Here is a 19,136-nt window from a genome sequence, read left to right on the forward strand (position 1 = left end):
TTATATGTATATATATTTTGATTTGTAGGTGGCGAACGCTCGTTCACAAACCTGGTGCGGCTGATCATCATCGACGAGATCCACTTGCTGCATGATGAACGCGGGCCCGTGCTGGAGGCGCTGGTGGCCAGGACTCTGCGTACTGTGGAGCAGACACAGGAGGAGGTAAGAACACGTCTCTGTGTGGACCAGATAACTTTGCCTTTTTTTCGAATTATTCCACGTTTGGCAGCCACAGCTGGCGTTTACAGCTTTTTTATATTCATCTGTCGGTGCTATTTTATGGCGATATTTAAAAAAAAAATCACCTGGATAATTTACACAGCGCCATCTAGACCCACCGTCAGCAGAGCTTCTGTTGTGGGTATATATTTGTTTTTAATAAACAGCCAGACCAATACAAACAATCATACTCAGAATACAAATGTTTGCACGGTGCGAGAAATCGAACCCGCGGCCATCGGAAGTAAAATGGTGTGCTAAACCGCTAGACCACCAAGGCCGTCAAAATACAAAAAAGTAATAACATCCCCTGGATATTAGAATAGTAACGGCGCTAAAGCCTGATATGATATATGACTCAATATTACCGACAGATATCACCTATCAGACGGGCCGTCTGCTTGACTGCCACCTGCGTGGTATAAAAAAAAGATCGGTTAACAGCACATTTGCCATTCCAAATACTAGAAATCTAGCAGAAATGTGGAAATATTTCAATGGTTTATCCATTGAAAAATTTCACAGAAATTCATCAGAAATGTGAAATTTGTCAATGGATAAAAACTTGATACCTCAATGTATCTTAATAATATTATAAACGCGAAAGTTTGTAAGTATGGATGTTTGTTACTCTTTACGCTACTGAATAGATTTTGATAAAACTTTACAGCTATAGCTTATGCATCAGATTAACACATAGGCTATATTTTTATTGATTTAACGCTGGTAAAATCGCGGGCACAGATAGTATATAATAATATCATGTCTATTTATCTTAGGTCCGCCTCGTGGGTTTGTCTGCGACTCTGCCAAATTACAGCGACGTGGCTGCCTTCCTAAGAGTGAAGCCCGAGCAGGGGCTTTTCTACTTCGACAATTCGTTCAGGTGACTGCACGGTTCTTATAGTATTTGTGACTTGTTTTTGGTCGTTTTAAACTTTGTTGTCTATGGTTATAACGTACTCTGTGCATTCTACAGAATGTGAGTCTGTATTATGAAATGGCTTTTTATTTAAATCAAGACAGTAATTAAAACAGGTTTTAGTGAAAATTCATTCAGATAACTTGGATGACTCTTATAATATTTGTGGCTATTGTCTTTGGTCGAGTTTATGTATAATATGTGTAGTCTATGGTTCTAGTGTACTCTGTACATTTAACTTTGTTCTGCGTTTCTACATTTTCTGTGAATTCGTTTTTTATTTAAATTAACTCAATAGAACCGGAATAAACCAGTTAATATTAGAAAAATAATCTCTATAATTACCCAATTCAACAGAGATGCTATTGTTCTAAAAGGTTATTAATGTTGCCAGATAAATAAATTATAGAACTTATGTTTTCTCTCTCTCAGGCCCGTAGCACTGGAACAGCAGTACATAGGTGTGACAGAGAAGAAAGCACTGAAAAGGTTTCAAGTAATGAACGATATAGTGTATGAGAAGACTATGGAGCATGCCGGTAGAAATCAGGTAAGCAGAGTATCTATTAAAATTAATTCAATTTCTATGTTTATTATCGCTTTTTTTTTCGGACTACTCTAATGCTTGGTTGGCCGTAGCTGGCCTTTACAGCTTCACCGGACGTTAGGGGGCGAGTGCAGATGGCACTCCAAACCCGCGGAAGGACTTATGGAGCGGCTGAAGGCCAACTCCTGCCTGACGGATACGACTTTAGTCTGAGGGCACCACTAGGGGTTCGATCCTCGGCTCAGGCCGTCGTAATTTCGATCCCCGTTTGAATTGGACGGGGGATCGATCGGAGGGGTTGATTATCGCATGCCTCTTGTTATTGTGTAATTATTTATTTAAAATTTCATACATACATTCATTAAAAGAGCAGCAGCTTACACTATTTCCTGAGGAGATAAAAACCGTCGCTCCTAAGAATATCCTTTCATTCGTGTCTCTGACGGGTAGATAGCGAAAAAGGGTGAGCACAATAGATCTATGTAGGTCAAACAACCCAAGAAAAAAAAATATCAAAAGAGCAACACGCAAGTTTCTTGTTGTTCATTCTTCTTGTGATGAGTCTGTGTCCGAATCATAAAAGAATGAAAAAATATGACTATTCAGAGAGATTATTTGTATTTTTGAGTTTTCATTATGCTACATTTACATCGTCACAAAATCAACAAGAAAATCAACCGTTGTTTTTATACATTTTAGATTCTCGTGTTCGTGCATTCGCGGAAGGAGACCGGTAAAACAGCTCGAGCCATACGAGACATGTGTTTGGAGAAGGACACGCTGGGGCAGTTTCTTAGGTGAGTTGCATGTTGAGTTTCAAATATATGACATAACATCAGGAGAGAGTTTGAAAATGTGACCATCTGTGACAAAGAGTTTCTAAAATGTGACTAACTGTGACAGGGATGGGAGAGTCTCGACAATGTGACCAACCGTGACATGGACGGAGGAGTCTCGTAAATGTGACCAACCATTACAGGGATGGGTGAGTCTCGAAAATGAGACCTACAGTAACAGGGACGGGATTTTTAAAATGTGACCAACTGTGACAGGGTTGGGAGTCTAAAATGTGACCAACTGTGACATGGACGGGGGACTCTCCAAAATGTGACCAACCGTGACATGGACGTGGGAGTCTTGAAAGTGTGACCAAATATGACATGGACGGGGAGTCTCTAAAATGTGACCAACTGTGACAGGGACGGAGAGTCTCGAAAATGAGACCGACAGTAACAGGGACGGGATTTTTAAAATGTGACCAACTGTGACAGAGTTGGGAGTCTAAAATGTGACCAACTGTGACATGGACGGGGACTCTCGAAAATGTGACCAACGGTGAAAAAGAACTAAAATGTGACCAACTGTGACAAGAATGACGGATTCTCGTAAATTGACAAACCGTAACAGAGATAGGAATGGTACAGGAGGAGTTAAGAGTAATGAAAATTGTGTGATTATAATTTATAGATAGCTCCATATCAACGGGAGCAATTATACCATGATGTTCTAAAGAAATGGTAATAATAATAAGCGGTTTAGCATATCGCCTTACCGCCAATGGTCGCAAGCTCGATTCCTCGCAAGGTGCAAACATTTGTATTCATGAGTATGATTTTTTGTATCGGTCTGGGTGTTTGCTATAATTATTATGTATGTGTTTACAAAATTGTATTTATATCAGTTGTCTAGTACCCATAACACAAGCCCTGGATAGCATGGTACTAGATGAAGGTGTGTGAATTGTCCTAAGATAAAAAAAATGTTATCACAGGGAGGGTTCAGCCAGTATGGAGGTTCTCCGCACTGAAGCGGAGCAGGTGAAGAACCCTGAACTCCGTGAGTTGCTGCCGTACGGGTTCGCGATACATCACGCCGGCATGAGCAGGGTGGACAGAACACTCGTCGAGGATCTGTTCGCTGATAGGCACATACAGGTAAGGTTTTGTATATGAACTAGCTGTCCTGGCAAACATATTGCCATATAAAAGACATAGACACCTATATAAGTACATAATAAATAAACTGACTATCAAAAATGAAATTCAGTTGAGTGTCTGTATACTGAACTAAACGATAATAAATGTTAATAAAAAAACTTGATGTTCATAAGTGGCTAAAATCTACATCAATAAATGATTTTTTTATTTTGAAGGGTAAAATTTTAGGGTTGTTTGGTAAAATCATACAACATTATTATGGTAATCATACAACGTTATGTCAAAAATTAAAGACATAATTTTTGGGTTGGGACACCTTTATCACTTAGGGAAAAAAGTAGATAAAATTCAATAAAAATCGGTTCAGTAGTTTTCGATTCCATCGCGGACAAACAACGTGACACGGGATTTTTATAAATTAAAATAACTAGAGGTAGACTGTAAAAACTAGTTTGCGTGTATACCTCAGTCTCACCCATTTCAGCTGCCAAGCAGCTTGCTTTGTAAGACGTGTTTCCGTCGTAGGGTGCAGGTTAGGCAGTGAAATTACAGTACAGTATTAAATTAGAGCGTTCGATAAAAATAACTATAATTGTTGCAGGTGTTGGTATCGACGGCGACGCTGGCGTGGGGCGTGAACCTGCCGGCGCACACGGTGATCGTGAAGGGCACGCAGGTGTACTCGCCCGAGAAGGGAAGGTGGAGCGAGCTCGGCGCGCTCGACGTGCTGCAGATGCTGGGGAGGGCCGGCCGGCCCCAGTACGATACCAAGGGAGAAGGTTACCACAATATTACATTCTTTTTTATTACTTTGAAAATTAGGGACTATTGTACAAATATACTAAGGGCCGACGTAAAGTGGCTTGTCTAGCGGTCTTCTATTGGCTCCATTTTGGTAAATGTGCTCAAGAACTGCACAACCTCATTCCTCCAGCACCGTTCCATCAACATACAACAAGATAGATAGATAGAATATACTTTATTTGCAACATACAGTAAAGAAGAAGCACAAACAATATAACAAAGGACACATGTACCGTTACAATAAGGCGGTCTTATTGCTAAAAGCAATCTTATTATTTTAAAAACATATTTCATCTTAGGACAGAAATAATCATTATTTAAATAAACTTAATATAAGCACTTTTGAAGAGCAATTTTTTTTTATTGTACATTTCATTCGGAACGCAGACTCATTATAGGAAGAATGAGCAAGAAACTTGTGAATATTAATTGAAATTTTGTGTGTATATTTGAGATAATCTCGAAACTATTGAACTGAAAACTATTTACTTTTTGTCTACCAACATAGTGATTTCTGAGGAACCAAGTAGTTTAGTAGTATGATTTATTAAGATATTGAAGAGTAGATTCTATTCTATTCTATTCTATTCTATATATAAAATACATGTACACCCGTGAGAAGCCGGGGCGAGTAACTAGTAATTTTATAAAATGATCTCTCTTTCCTGCAGGTATCCTGATTACGAACCACTCAGAGCTGCAGTACTACCTCTCGCTTCTGAACCAACAGCTGCCGATCGAGTCTCAGCTGGTGGGGCGGCTCCCTGACATGCTGAATGCGGAGGTGGTGCTCGGGTCCGTGCAGAGTCTGCGGGATGCTGTCACATGGCTCGGTCAGTACTATACCCCTGCCTTGAAATATAACCACCAAATTAAGTAAAATATAATGGAGATATTCAGTGGATACATATCCAGCAGTAAATATAATTTATTCTCGTTCCGATCAGTTGCACGTTACATATAAACTGTTACTTAGCAACATGATTACTTATTTTAAATGTGATTGATTACACTTTTTCATCTAAGATCAATGTGCCTAATGAAATAACCCCTGACGTAACAAGAACTATAAAATCTTTAAGAAGTAAATGCCCATCATCCGTCCAAAATCTCTATCGCTTCTAATAAAAGACGTTGACTTCATAAATTGTATCTCAGAACCATCTCGATCACCTCAGCTTTCAAAATAAAAAAACCGCATCATAATCGGTTGTTTAGAAGGTGGGAGAGAATTCCACGGACACACAGTCAAATTTTTTAATATACAAATTTAGTCGTCTAAAGTTAATAATAATAATCAGTTGTTTCATGTGCTGGTACACATTATAATTTTTTATAAAGAAAATGAATATGTGTTCATATGTAAATGTGTATTTATTTAGGTTCGTTAAAGCAATGCAGTGTTCCCTTATAGTACCAATCATATGTTAGTGTAAGAAGGGGCTCCAGCAGTTTTTAAAAGCCAATTTACACAAAACGGCATATTTGCTTATACAAGAGATTCTACTATAAAAAGGAATGTTGATAACTTTTAACAACCTGTATAAATAGTTTAATAACACCCCATATATGTTATACGACAGGCTACACGTACCTGTACATCCGTATGCTGCGTCAGCCCGCTCTGTACGGCATCACACCGGAGAAACTGCAGGAGGACCCACTCCTGGAGCTGCACCGAGCTGATCTTATACACACGGCTGCCAACTTGCTGGACAAGTGAGTAGTAATTTATTTTATAACCTGTGGTATAACTATAGGCTGGTTAAATCTGTATAATACTACGGGCCCCCCGAGGTCCCATGTTATGAGGCTGTGGGTGAGGAAGAATCTATTTCTGAAATGAACTATGTTATCTCAGTTTTAAAGTCCAAATTCGCCTGTTTAATTCAGAGCGGGTCTGATCAATTACGAGCGCAAGTCCGGCCACTTCCAACAAACTGAATTCGGCCGCTAACTGAAATAAATTATATAATCTCTGTCATAAAGTATAAATCGCCTTGTCCCATGCAGAGTCGGCCTGATCATTTACCAATTTAACTGAACTATATGCCCTTAGTTTTAAAGATCAAATTCGCCTGTTCTAGCTGATTGAGCTCGGCCGCTAACTGAAATGATTTCTATAATTCCGTCATAAAATGTAAATTCCAATTATTTACCAATTTAATTGAAATGAACTATATTGCTTTAATTATAAAGTCCAAATTCGCCTGTTTAATTATAAGCGGGCCTGATCAAGTACGAGCGCATGTCCGGCCACTTCCAAACAACTGAACTCGGCCGCTAACTGAAATGAGTGAGAATGAATGATTTTCTGTCATAAAGTGTAAATTTCCTTATTATATCATCTAGAATTTAACTGAAATAGATTATATTGCCTTCGTTTTAAAGTCCAAATTTGCCTGTTTAATTCAGAGCGGGTCTGATCAAGTACGAGCGCAAGTCTGGCCACTTCCAACCGACTGAACTCGGCCGTATCGCGTCCCACTTCTACTGTACATACGAGACGATGCAGTCGTACAACCAGCTGCTGCGGCCGACCCTCGGCGAGATCGAGCTGTTCAGGGTGTTCTCCCTGTCGGCCGAGTTCAGAAACATCACGGTCAGGGAGGAGGAGAAGCTGGAGCTCCACAAGCTAATGGAGAGGGTGAGTTGAGAAATTGTGAGAAATGAGCTAATGGCCCACCACAGGGCTAGAAGCTAAAGCTGGTAAAGAATACATGAAATCATTAAAAAAACATTGCATACACTACCATGTATATCACTCAAAGCAATCTCTTATAGAGATACTCTTTTATTTATTGTAAGTCTGGTCAAATTGAGAATAGACTAAAATTATTTGTCTATAGTTTTACTGAATGTCAGACATAATCATAATAAATTCATTTATTATTTATTACAATATATTGGTTATTAATGAAATACTGCTCGCTCAATATACAAATATAAAAAGAATATTGTGTACAGGGACCTAGATATATGTAACACTTGTACTTAATTATGGGCTAGTAAGACAAACTCAATATTGTCTAAGCACTGCCGTGTCTAAACTGTGTCACCCCTTACATTTTATAGTATATAGTATATAAGATCAATATTTTTAAGTACATTTTATCAGTACATTATCATCTGTAATATACATCGTCTCAACGGACAACATCGCATTATTACCTCGCAACATAGCAGTAATCTGAATTAGAATAGAATAGAAAAACCTTTATTCAAATAAACTTAATTTAAGCACTTTTGAATAGTCATTCGGTTCTTTTAAATAATCCATGTAAGTTCACATTTTTCAAGTCGAAACGTGTGAATATAAACTACCAACTAGCACTAATTTGTTAAGGTCAAATATAAATACACAATAAGATTAAATCAGTTGTAGTGATTAGGACAGACCAGTCCCTACAAACAGCACACGTTCACGAGTATGACAGATGAGCCAGCCATCACTGCGCTCGACCATATTTTAGAGAGCCCAATGATCTTAATACTGTTCAAATTATGGTCGAATTTCGATCACTGGGCGACTAGTATAAATATATATACGTTTTAGGTACCAATACCAATCAAGGAGAGCATTGAAGAGCCGTCAGCCAAAATAAACGTACTCCTACAAGCGTACATATCACAGTTGAAGCTGGAAGGGTTCGCTCTGATGGCGGATATGGTGTACGTAACGCAGTCTGCATGTCGACTTCTACGGGCGATATTCGAGATCGTCTTACACAGAGGTGAGTGTAATTATGTAGTATTTATACGTACCGCTCGGTTAATGTCAAGGATGGTACTACGGGCCCACTGGTATCCCCGGGGACTAGAATGGCATTCAAGTTGGATGGCAATGGCGTGTAGGACGTGTCACGTTGTTTGTCCGCGATGGACTCCCTGAACTACTGAACCGATTGCAAATTTAATTTGCTCATTGTGTGCAATTTGATCTAACTTGAAAGATAGAATAGCTTACATCTCAATTTGTGGTCGCAATATTATTTTAGCCACAGCAACGCGTGGTCGGGTCTTCTAGTAATTATATGTATATTTGAAATATATGTATGTTTTATTTATAAGCAGCAACAAGGGAATATACAAAAACTTTGTTACTATTATTATTACGAAACTATACGTACCACCAGTTCCAGGTTCCAAAGTGCAACATAAATTAAAAAAATGTAGGTATTCATATTATTCGGTTAAGGTCATGAATGGGACTACGGACTCCCTGGGGTTCCAGAGGTCTGGAATGCCATTCAAGCTGGATGGCAATAGCGTGTATAGCAACTATTTGTTTTATAAGGATGATACTACGGGCCCCCTGGGTCCCAGGTAGTTGGAATTGCATCCAAGCTGTATTGTAATGGTGCACCCGGCATCGGTTTAGGCCCCGGTTTGCCCCATTCCATTTTAATCCATCTTCACGTAGTATAAAACAAAGTTACCACCGCTGTTGTCCACTTATAAAATATTTTTAAATTACTCAACGGATTTTAATTATTCCGAACTGACGGTAGATTCGACACATTGTCGATTAAATAGAAAAATGTCATTTTTAAAATTAGAAGTTTGATTGTCTTTATATAAGTCAATTAAATTAACCACACCGTCTTAATCATTATCTAAATACTTTTAAAATGATATATGATACTTCTGTGTAAATTTAAAACTTTAAAGGGAAAAATAATTTAAATAAATTTATAAACTTTAAATGCTTATCAAATTCAAATTCAAATTCAAATTCAAAATATCTTTATTCATGTAGGTCTATTACAGACTCTTATGATATGTCAAATCTACCGTCAATTCGGAATGATTTCGAGATGAGAAGAACTGACAAGAAACTCAGCTCGTATTTTTTTTTTTTAATGTTGTACATATTTATAATAATACTATTTCATTTAAATTCAAATTTGGGAGAATAGAGTGACCACCAGCATATGCTATATAAAAAAAAATCAAAAAAATCAAAAAATCTAATCAGTGTTCGCAACCTGAACAGACCAGTCCCCACAAGCAGCACCCGTACACGAGTATGACGGATGAGCCAGCCATCATTGCACTCAACCATATTAGAGGGAGCACATCGACCCGGCCCTCCACGCCGCCACAAGTTTGAACTTTATAGCGAGCATGACTGTTTCAAGTTACTCCACTACGTCATTTATATTATTTACAGCATAAACTGTACCAATCACAGTTTTCACCCATTACAATATTTAAATTACAATATGTCATTACTAAATTTAGGATAAGTTTCTTTAGTGTTTATTACATATCTATCTATGTCAATGAGAAAGTTATATACCTCATAACAAATGTTAAAATAATTAAGTTCAAAGTTAAAATAAGTAAGTAATTAAGTCCACGCATTGTAGTCATTCAAGTAGTCGTTTATTTTATAATAAGCTTTAGCGCAAAGTGTATTTTTTACATGTATCTTAAATTTCCCTTCATTTAAATTCAAAACATTATCGGGCAATTTATTATAAAAACGTATACAATGTCCCATGAAAGATGTACTTACTTTTTTGAGACGAAAACTAGGCATATTTAATTTATTTTTATTCCTTGTATTAAAACCGTGTAAGTGACTATTCTTTGTAAATAAATTTAAGTTTTTACGTACGTACATTATATTTTCATATATATATTGAGAGGGAACAGTAAGGATACCTGTTTCTTTAAAGCGTTCTCTAAGGGATTCGCGACACGGTAAATTATATATTGAACGAACTGCTCTTTTTTATATATATAAAAATATATATTCTATATAGCCGCCCTGCCCCACAATATAATACCATACGACATTATACTATGGAAGTAACTAAAATACACTAGCTTCGCTGTTGCAGTATCAGTTAACTGTCTAATTTTTCTGATAGCAAAAGCAGCCGAGCTAAGTCTTTTGGCCAGTGTGAATATATGTGGTCCCCACTGCAATTTATTATCTATTACAATACCAAGAAAAGAAGTCTCATCAACAAAGTCCAAAACATGATCATTCAAACTAACATTTGTCATTACTTGTTTTACATTTGGTAAAGAGAATTTAACACATTTTGTTTTCATTGAATTAAGCGCTAGATTATTTGATGTAAACCAGTTAAGAATATCTTCAAGAGCATTATTTATATTACTAAAATCCTTATTATTTCTTTTCACTTTGAAAATAAGTGATGTGTCATCAGCAAACAATACAATGTCAAGTATATTTTGAAACTGGTATGGTAAGTCGTTTATGTAAACAAGAAAAAGAAATGGGCCGAAGATTAAACAGAACCCTGGGGCCTCCTTTTATACACCCATTTTTATATATGACCCCTTAGATTTGCTTCCTTTAATGTCTACTACTTGAATTCTATCGCACAGATATGATCCAATGAGTTCTAAGGACTTTTCTCTAATTCCGTAATGTTCTAGTTTAAGCAATAAGGTCCTATGGTCGACGCAATCAAACGCTTTTGAGAGATCACAGAAGACACCAATGGCATCCTGTGAATCTTCCCAGGCACCGAAAATACTTTGTACTAAGTTAATGCTTGCATCAGTGGTAGACCGTCCGCTCGTAAATCCAAATTGCTGTTTATGAAGTAAATTATGTGTATTAAAATGAGCTAACATTTGTGTAAGTAATATCTTTTCAAAAATCTTACTAAATACTGGCAAAATTGAAATAGGTCTAAAATTTGATATATTGTCTTTGTCACCAGATTTAAATAGCGGTATTATTTTACTCACTTTCATTAGATCTGGAAAGATACCTTGATCAATGCTCATATTAAATATTTCAGTTAAATGTGAAGCAATTTCGTTTATTACTGTTTTTATTACTCTAACTGACATACCCCAGATATCCTCAGTGCCCTTTAGATTGAGAGAGTTGAATGTTTTTATTATACAGGAGCAGCTGATATGGTGAAAATGAAAGTCATAAACGCTTGGACTTACAGTATTTTATATAATGTTTCTGCGGTTAGACTAGGTGACGAGTTTAACCTTTCCGTAGCTTTGAGAGGTATTGTGGAAAAGAAATTGTCAAAAGTTTGAGCAACAAGTTCATTTTTATCAATAACGACGCCATTTTCTGCTTTTACCTCATATTCTAACTGTCGCGACTTAGTGTTACCTGTTTCCGTATTTATATATATTCCAGGTAGCTTTTATTTTAGTTTTTTAGAAGACTTTATTTTATTTTTTAAATGAAGTGTTATTGCAGCCATACATACTTTTTTGAATATCTTTGAATAGTTTTTAACATATTCGTCGAATATAGGATCACGCAAATAGGACCTAATATCATATAGTTGATACATATTTTTCCTACTTATATAAATACCTAACGTTGACCATTCAGCATACTTAGAATTATGGAGTTTAAATTTCTTTACTGTAAAATTTTTATCAAAATGATTTTTTATTATATCGAAAAAACGACTATATGATATATTTGGATCAATATTGTCAAATTTTAAATACTGTAAACTTTCATTTAATTTGATTTTAAATTTCTGTAATTTAAATGCTGTTGTTGGTCTGTAGAGATTATATATAATCTCGACTTTTTTTTTTTTCATTACATGCGAATGTTGCTATTTGTCCGCAATGGTCTGACGGCAATGTATTTATTATAGATTTATTTAAAATACTAAAATTACAATATATATTATCAATACATGTTGCTGTAGTGGACGTAATCCTTGTAGGTTCAAAGAAAATATGATCAAGATCAAAACTTTTAAAAAGGTTTCTAATTTTATTAGTTATAGGACTATCAACAAGAAGATCTATATTGAAATCCCCACATACCAAAATAAATTTGTTACTTTTGAATGCTAACTTCAGTACATCTTCCATGGTAGACTCAAATTTTTCATAGTCTGAGTTAGTGAGGCCTATACACACATATAATTATGTGTTTCTCTAGTTCTGCACATGATAATTCTATAATGCATTCATTTGAAAGTGCTACAATATCTTTACGTTCTTTCCCTTTAATGTTATTTTTTAATAAAATAATTGAACAACCTCTAATTGAAATTTGCCGAGTAAATGTACTCAATATTTCATAATTTGGTAACTGAAATATCATATTGGACTGTTTTAAGACAATGTTCTGCAGAGGCTATACAATGTACCAATATTAAATTTACAAGTTATAAATAATTCTATCTCTAATTCTTTGCCAAGAAAGCCTTGAATATTTTGATGTACTAAATTTAGTTGTGATGGCTTGATTCTCTTATATTGTATTTTACTTAAGTTTAAAGATTGTTGCACTGGAAACATTAGTAAAACTACTAAAAACTGTGCAGTCATAGATAAGTACCCGTATTATACTACTTATAACAGGATTATGTATATTATAAGCTAACAAAGTAGCTATATGTCTTTTATCAAAATATGACAAATACAAAGTATTTTTAGTCATATGTAAATTTTTTTACAAATTTATTTGTATCAAAACAATGAATGTTGTCATTATAACAGCTCATGATTATATATATATGAGTGTTAAGTTTAAAGATATAATTATTTCTATTCTTTGATAATGATTTTGAGTATGGAAATGTACATATTACAAATTTTTTAATTTTCATATTTAAGACAGATTCAAATAAGTTCATCAACTCATTTTGAGTGATACCTAAACTATTTTTATAATAACACAATAGTTGTGTATTATTTATATATATATATATATATATTTTTAACATTTTATCAACTATATAACTAAATGGGGCATTCGGCATACAATTGTTTTGGATATGTTCGCTCAAACAGTTATTCATGAGTGATCCTAGATTTATTCCTATACTATCTGAATATATTACAGTGTTATTCTTACATGTGTGGTGACTACTAACAACATTGGGTAGTATATTTGTTTGAATTCCAAAAGTGACAATGGATGTTGATGTACGTGATGTGTAATTGCCCGACATAGTGTTGCAGTCTGCATGTTGCTGTGACAGTTGTTCTGATGTTCCACATTCTATTCATTCATATCTACAAGACAAGACAAAAATGTACATTTTGAATACTGATTTTTCTGTTTAACCGACGATATCACAAGAGTCTGTAATAGACCTACATGAATAAAGATATTTTGAATTTGAATTTGAATGTAGTTTTCAGCAATAGATAGAGTTGTTCAAGAGGAAGGTTTATATGTATAGACGTATTTTTAATTAGACGAAGCTAACGGACAGTAGCTAATGTCACTTTGTAAAATAATGTTGCCATATTGAAAGTAATAGTGATGCGTTCAGTTCTCGGTCAGATGAATGATCAATGAGTGTGAATAGTTAATCATTTCAAACTACAAAAGAATATTATTTCTATTTTACAATAAAATTGTATAAAAGTGCTCTGATATAAGTTACTAGTGGTATGTAACTACAATCAGTTTTTTGACGGCTTATTACATATATATTGTTATATTGTATACATCTATAGTTTCAACTACATGATGTATTGTAAATAGGACAGTCTTAAAAGTTACCTCGCAATTTTTTTCTTTATGTTTTAAATACTCGGTATTCATTATAGGTAGATACTATAGCAACATAGTCGGCGAAAACTCGTTGGTATGTATAAAGCATGGCTAAAATTCGAACCCCGTACCCGATATCCGTAGTTCGGCACACTAACTATTCACTAGACTAGACAATCGAGGCAATTCCATTAATTCAAGAGTTTTTTAAATTATTCACTTTGTCAAAACACTATTTTTATTTCATCAAATACTGACAACACAGTAAACGTCAGTTGACTTCGTCTAATTAAAAATTCGACTATATAATACATGCGTGTTATAATATAGAACAAGACGAGAAATTCAAAGATTTGTATAGCATGCGTGCGAAGCCGGGACGAGTCGCTAGTCTCATATATAAAATTCTCGTGTCACAATGTTAGTTAGCATACTCCTCCGAAACGGCTTGATCGATATTTATGAAATTTTATATCCATATTCAGTAGGTCTGAGAGTCGGCTACTATCTATTTTTCATACCCTTAAGTGATTGGGGTTGTCCACCCCTAACATTTTTTTTATTTTTTGTACAGATTTTTAATATTACTACCAACCCCTATTTTTTTAATAGCGATTTTAATGTATATAGGCAAAATAACGTTTGCCGGGACAGCTAGCTAAAAAAAGTTGTGTTTAGTACCTATAGTATAAATAAGACTTAGTTTGGTACTAGAGACACTGGTAATTGTAGTTTTTTTTTACAGGATGGGCCCAGCTAGTTGATAAGACGTTGGCGCTATGTAAAATGGTGGACAGGCGGATGTGGCAGTCGATGTCACCACTCAGACAGTTCAGGAAGATGCCGGAGGAGGTCAGTAGATAGATTTTTTTCTGTCTGTCTGTCACGCTTTCACGCCATAACTACTGAACTGATTTAAATAAAGTTTACTACACAGATACTTTAGACATTGAGAAAAACTACTCTTTAATGCACACACTAAAATAGGCTACTTTTTAATGCGAAAAGGGTTGAGAGAAGAGATGACAGGTTGTATGGGCGAAAAAAGGGTTGTAAGGGGTTGAAAGGGGAGACGACAGGTTGTATGGGAGTATTACGTAATTTTTAAAGCTAGAAACTTGAAACTTGTTTTTTAGGCTGTTGATTACATAAATATAAATAAACATTGACATTTATTTGTAAAATAAAGTAACGGATGAAAGTTTATATGGAAATTTGTGATTCGTCTTCTACTCCACGCGGACGAAGTGGCGGGCATAGCTAGTATACATCTATATGTATACTAGCTATTTGAAGTGGCAACCTTCGTCTATACGAAGGTTGCCACTTCAAATATAGCACACATCAAATATAGCATTAACTGATTTGAAGAAAATTACCATTTTCACCTACAGGTCGTGAAGAAACTGGAGAAGAAGAACTTCCCATGGGAGAAGCTGTACGAGCTGGGACCCAACGAGATTGGCGAACTGGTCCGCGCCCCCAAACTTGGGAAGATGATACACAGATATGTGCATCAGTTCCCGAAGCTGGAGCTGTCGACGCACATACAACCGATCACGCGCTCCACGCTGCGAGTGGAACTGACCATCACGCCGGATTTCCAGTGGGACGATAAAGTGAGTTATAATTAATTACATTAAATTGTAACATACGCTGTAGTTTCTTATATCTTTTATATATATAAGATATTATATTATATATATCTTATATATAAAATTCTCGTGTCACAGTTTTCGTTCCCATTCTCCTCCGAAACGGCTTGACCGATTCTCCTGAAATTTTGTGAGCGTTTTCATCCCCCTAAATGTTAGGGGTAGGCCACCCCTAAATTTATTTTTTATTTTAAGGCAAAACAACGTTTGTTGGGACAGCTAGTTTCGTATATAAATCCAGATTACAGTGAGTGCTTTAACGTCGATGACTTGCTCATCCTTTTCGGGCAGATTAAACCCAATTTCTTCCATATTCTGTAATATTTATTTCTAAAATTAAAGCTGTAATGCTAATAGGAGCGGAGCTGCAATGAAAAATATCGCAAAAGGTGGGGAAATGAAATGCAGACGGAGTTGCGTGGGTCAGCTAGTTTATTTATATTTCTTGCAGATCCACGGCCAGTCGGAAGCGTTCTGGATCTTAGTGGAGGACGTGGACAGCGAGGTGGTGCTCCACCACGAGTACTTCCTCCTCAAGGAGAAGTACAGCAAGGACGAGCACCAGGTGAAGCTGTTCGTGCCGGTGTTTGAACCGCTTCCACCACAGTACTTCCTTCGGGTGGTATCCGACAGGTAATTTTAATTATTAAATTAATTGCATTCACTCAGCGCCATCTGGTGCCAAATTAAACAGAGCTTGTGTTAAGGTTAATAAATAAATGATATAATAGAACATCTAGACGGTTACAAAGAATCTTACTCACGAATACAAATCGTCGATTAAGTAGAAAAATGACATTTTTCTAAATTAAGAATCTAGAATTGCCTCCTTTTATATAAGTCAATTAAATTAACCACGCCGTCTTAATCATTATCTAAATACTTTTAAAATGATATACAATACTTTTGTGTAAATTTAAAACTTTAAAGGGAAAAATAAATAAAAAAAAACCTTTAAATGATTATCTTGTAAAAAATGTACATTTTGAAAACTGCCATTTTTCTATTTAACCGACGAAATTTTGCACCGTGCAAGTAATCGAACCCGCGACCATCGGAAGTAAAGCGGTGTGCTAAACCACTAGACTACCGAGGTTTTTTTCTTTCTTACAACAAGACTTCTTCGGCGTAATTCAAAGTTCTATAACAGTAACATTTGTTATAGCAATGGGTAATTAATATTTATTACTGATAGTGCCACAATCCTATTTATAAAATGCAGCAACCTGGCAATCGGTAATGTATAATTTGTTTCCGGGATTAAAAAAGAAAACTATACGTGTTTGGGAAACTACTCTGCTACCAAAATGTTAGGGAATTTACTATGTATGTCACGTACCTGTATGGTTCTGCGGATTTCTTGGGCTTCAGGGTCTCGAAGGTATCTTCGCTAGCTTTCCAGTTTCACAGTAGGTTTCACAGTTCTAATTTATTTTAATTCACAACAAATGCGTGCGCGCGTCAATGCCGCTGTACGGTCCGTTTGTTACTAGTTAAGGGAGGGGAAGGAAAGACGTGGGAACAGAAAACTAACGGACTCTAATATAATAATCTGTGCTTACGATGGTATAGGGTAGATTTTGAACAATACGACATTTTAGTCAGAAATTATTATTTTTATTATTATAATTTTTATAACCTTTATTTTATTGACAGATGGATAGCAGCGGAGACCCAACTCCCGGTCTCCTTCCGCCACCTCATCCTGCCGGAGAAGAACCTGCCCCCTACCGAGCTCCTGGATCTGCAGCCCCTCCCCATATCGGCCTTGCGGAACCCGAAGTACGAGGAATTGTACAACGAGACCTTCCCGCAGTTCAATCCCGTGCAAACACAGGTATTTTATATATTCTTTACTATCTGTCGCGGTTTCACTAGCGTGAAATTTATAGCATACTAGCGACCCGGCTTCGCACGAGTGTAATTCTGATACTAACTATACCTACCTACTACAAAATCTAGTTATAAACAACGTTTACAGCTTTTGTCATTAGACAGTACATACATGTTTTGTTTACTCATGAAAGAGCGTGTCCCTTTTTTGCATTTTAAATCTAAATATATATATCTCAAAGGTGACTGACATAGTGATCTATCAACGCACAGCCCAAACCACTGGACGGATCGGGCCGAAATTTGGCATGCAGGTAGATGTTATGACGTAGGCATCCGCTAAGAAAGGATTTTGTTTAATTCTACCCCCAAGAGGATAAAATAGAGGATGAAAGTTTGTATGAAACTTTGTCAATTTTAAACCGATCGGGCCGAGACTTTGCATGCATAAAGCTACTATGACGTAGGCATCCGCTAAGAAAGGATTTTGATAAATTCCACCGCTAAGGGGATAAAATGGGGGATGAAAGTTTGTATAAATCTTCATAGATTTTTTAGGCTCTAATTTTTTACACACGCTAAACAAAAGTAAAGCCGCAAAAACTACACCTAATTAGTAATAATACTTACTACTACGCGAACGAAGCCGTGGGCAAAAGCTAGTCTGTAATAATGGTCTATGTATTTAAATCTGTAATATCTTCGGAAATATTAATTTATATTACATGCTGTAAAGGGCTTTATTGATCTACATATATTAAATGGACGATCTATTGAAGGTACTTAGTGAGATAAAAATTAATGCTGTATTGCTTAAAATCGCTTCGTAAATAAGCCATTTTTTCCCGTAAAATGTAAAGGATAAAAAAAGGTTATTGTTGGTTATCCTTAAGAGATAGACATATACCATCGCGGACTTTTTTTGTTGACCTTTTTGTGGTGTACAATACTGTAGTACATTATTGAGATTCATCTCGTGGGGTGCAGACAGCGTTTGCAACGTAAGCGCAAAAAAATGTGTTTATATACAACATTACATTAGAAATCTCTAAATTAATCAGTGTTTCTCTACAATATTATGCATGTATTATACATACAAACATTCCTCTTGAATCACTCTATCTATTTAAAAAACCGCTTCAAAATTTGTTCTGTAGTTTTAAAGATTTAAGCATATGGAGGGAAGGACAGACAGCGACAGTGACTTTGTTTTATACTATGTAACGATTATTATAAATACCTTACAGATTAACATACATACGAAAGATATTAAATATAAAATAAAAGTATATATAAATTGTCTGCTCACGGCAATGACGACGGCAATATGCCACGGTAGCGCCGATACACCACTCCCTTCAGCCAGTAGTGCTCCTTCATAAAGGTGGGCAGTGTGGGACTCAAGCCACAAACTTGAAACTCGCGTTATGACTTGACTCTAGTTGCGTCACCTCAATGTCAGGTTCCTCCTGGTCCATATGTCTATATTAATAGATATTATATATACACAGGTGTTCAACGCGGTCTACAACTCGGATGACAACGTGTTCGTGGGTGCTCCGTCGGGCTCCGGCAAGTCGGTGGTGGCAGAACTGGCGCTGCTGCGGCTACTGTCCACCACCACCACACCGCGCGCGGTCTACCTGCTACCCAAGGACGCCCTCGCAGACATCGTGTTCGCTGACTGGTACCATAGATTCGGTACCAGGTTCAATTTAAAGGTACC

At 36.2% G+C, this 19,136-nt stretch overlaps 1 protein-coding gene across 1 annotated transcript in view; it reads left to right on the plus strand.

The window, feature by feature from the left end:
• LOC131850291 (U5 small nuclear ribonucleoprotein 200 kDa helicase) overlaps positions 1–19,136 on the plus strand; it is a 53,171-nt gene that overhangs the window by 18,215 nt on the left and 15,820 nt on the right. The window contains exons 13-27 of the mRNA XM_059200501.1: positions 29–165; positions 1,002–1,108; positions 1,577–1,694; positions 2,391–2,488; positions 3,463–3,625; positions 4,230–4,407; positions 5,104–5,265; positions 6,016–6,151; positions 6,848–7,079; positions 7,989–8,166; positions 14,668–14,774; positions 15,317–15,541; positions 16,029–16,210; positions 17,234–17,414; positions 18,922–19,131. Coding sequence (XP_059056484.1) covers positions 29–165; positions 1,002–1,108; positions 1,577–1,694; positions 2,391–2,488; positions 3,463–3,625; positions 4,230–4,407; positions 5,104–5,265; positions 6,016–6,151; positions 6,848–7,079; positions 7,989–8,166; positions 14,668–14,774; positions 15,317–15,541; positions 16,029–16,210; positions 17,234–17,414; positions 18,922–19,131 — 2,414 coding nt within the window. The remainder of the gene's footprint in view (positions 1–28; positions 166–1,001; positions 1,109–1,576; positions 1,695–2,390; positions 2,489–3,462; positions 3,626–4,229; positions 4,408–5,103; positions 5,266–6,015; positions 6,152–6,847; positions 7,080–7,988; positions 8,167–14,667; positions 14,775–15,316; positions 15,542–16,028; positions 16,211–17,233; positions 17,415–18,921; positions 19,132–19,136) is intronic.

Source organism: Achroia grisella, unplaced genomic scaffold (genome assembly GCF_030625045.1).
Source record: "Achroia grisella isolate CSIRO2021 unplaced genomic scaffold, CSIRO_AGI_Agris_v1 utg719, whole genome shotgun sequence".
Lineage (NCBI taxonomy): Eukaryota > Metazoa > Arthropoda > Insecta > Lepidoptera > Pyralidae > Achroia > Achroia grisella.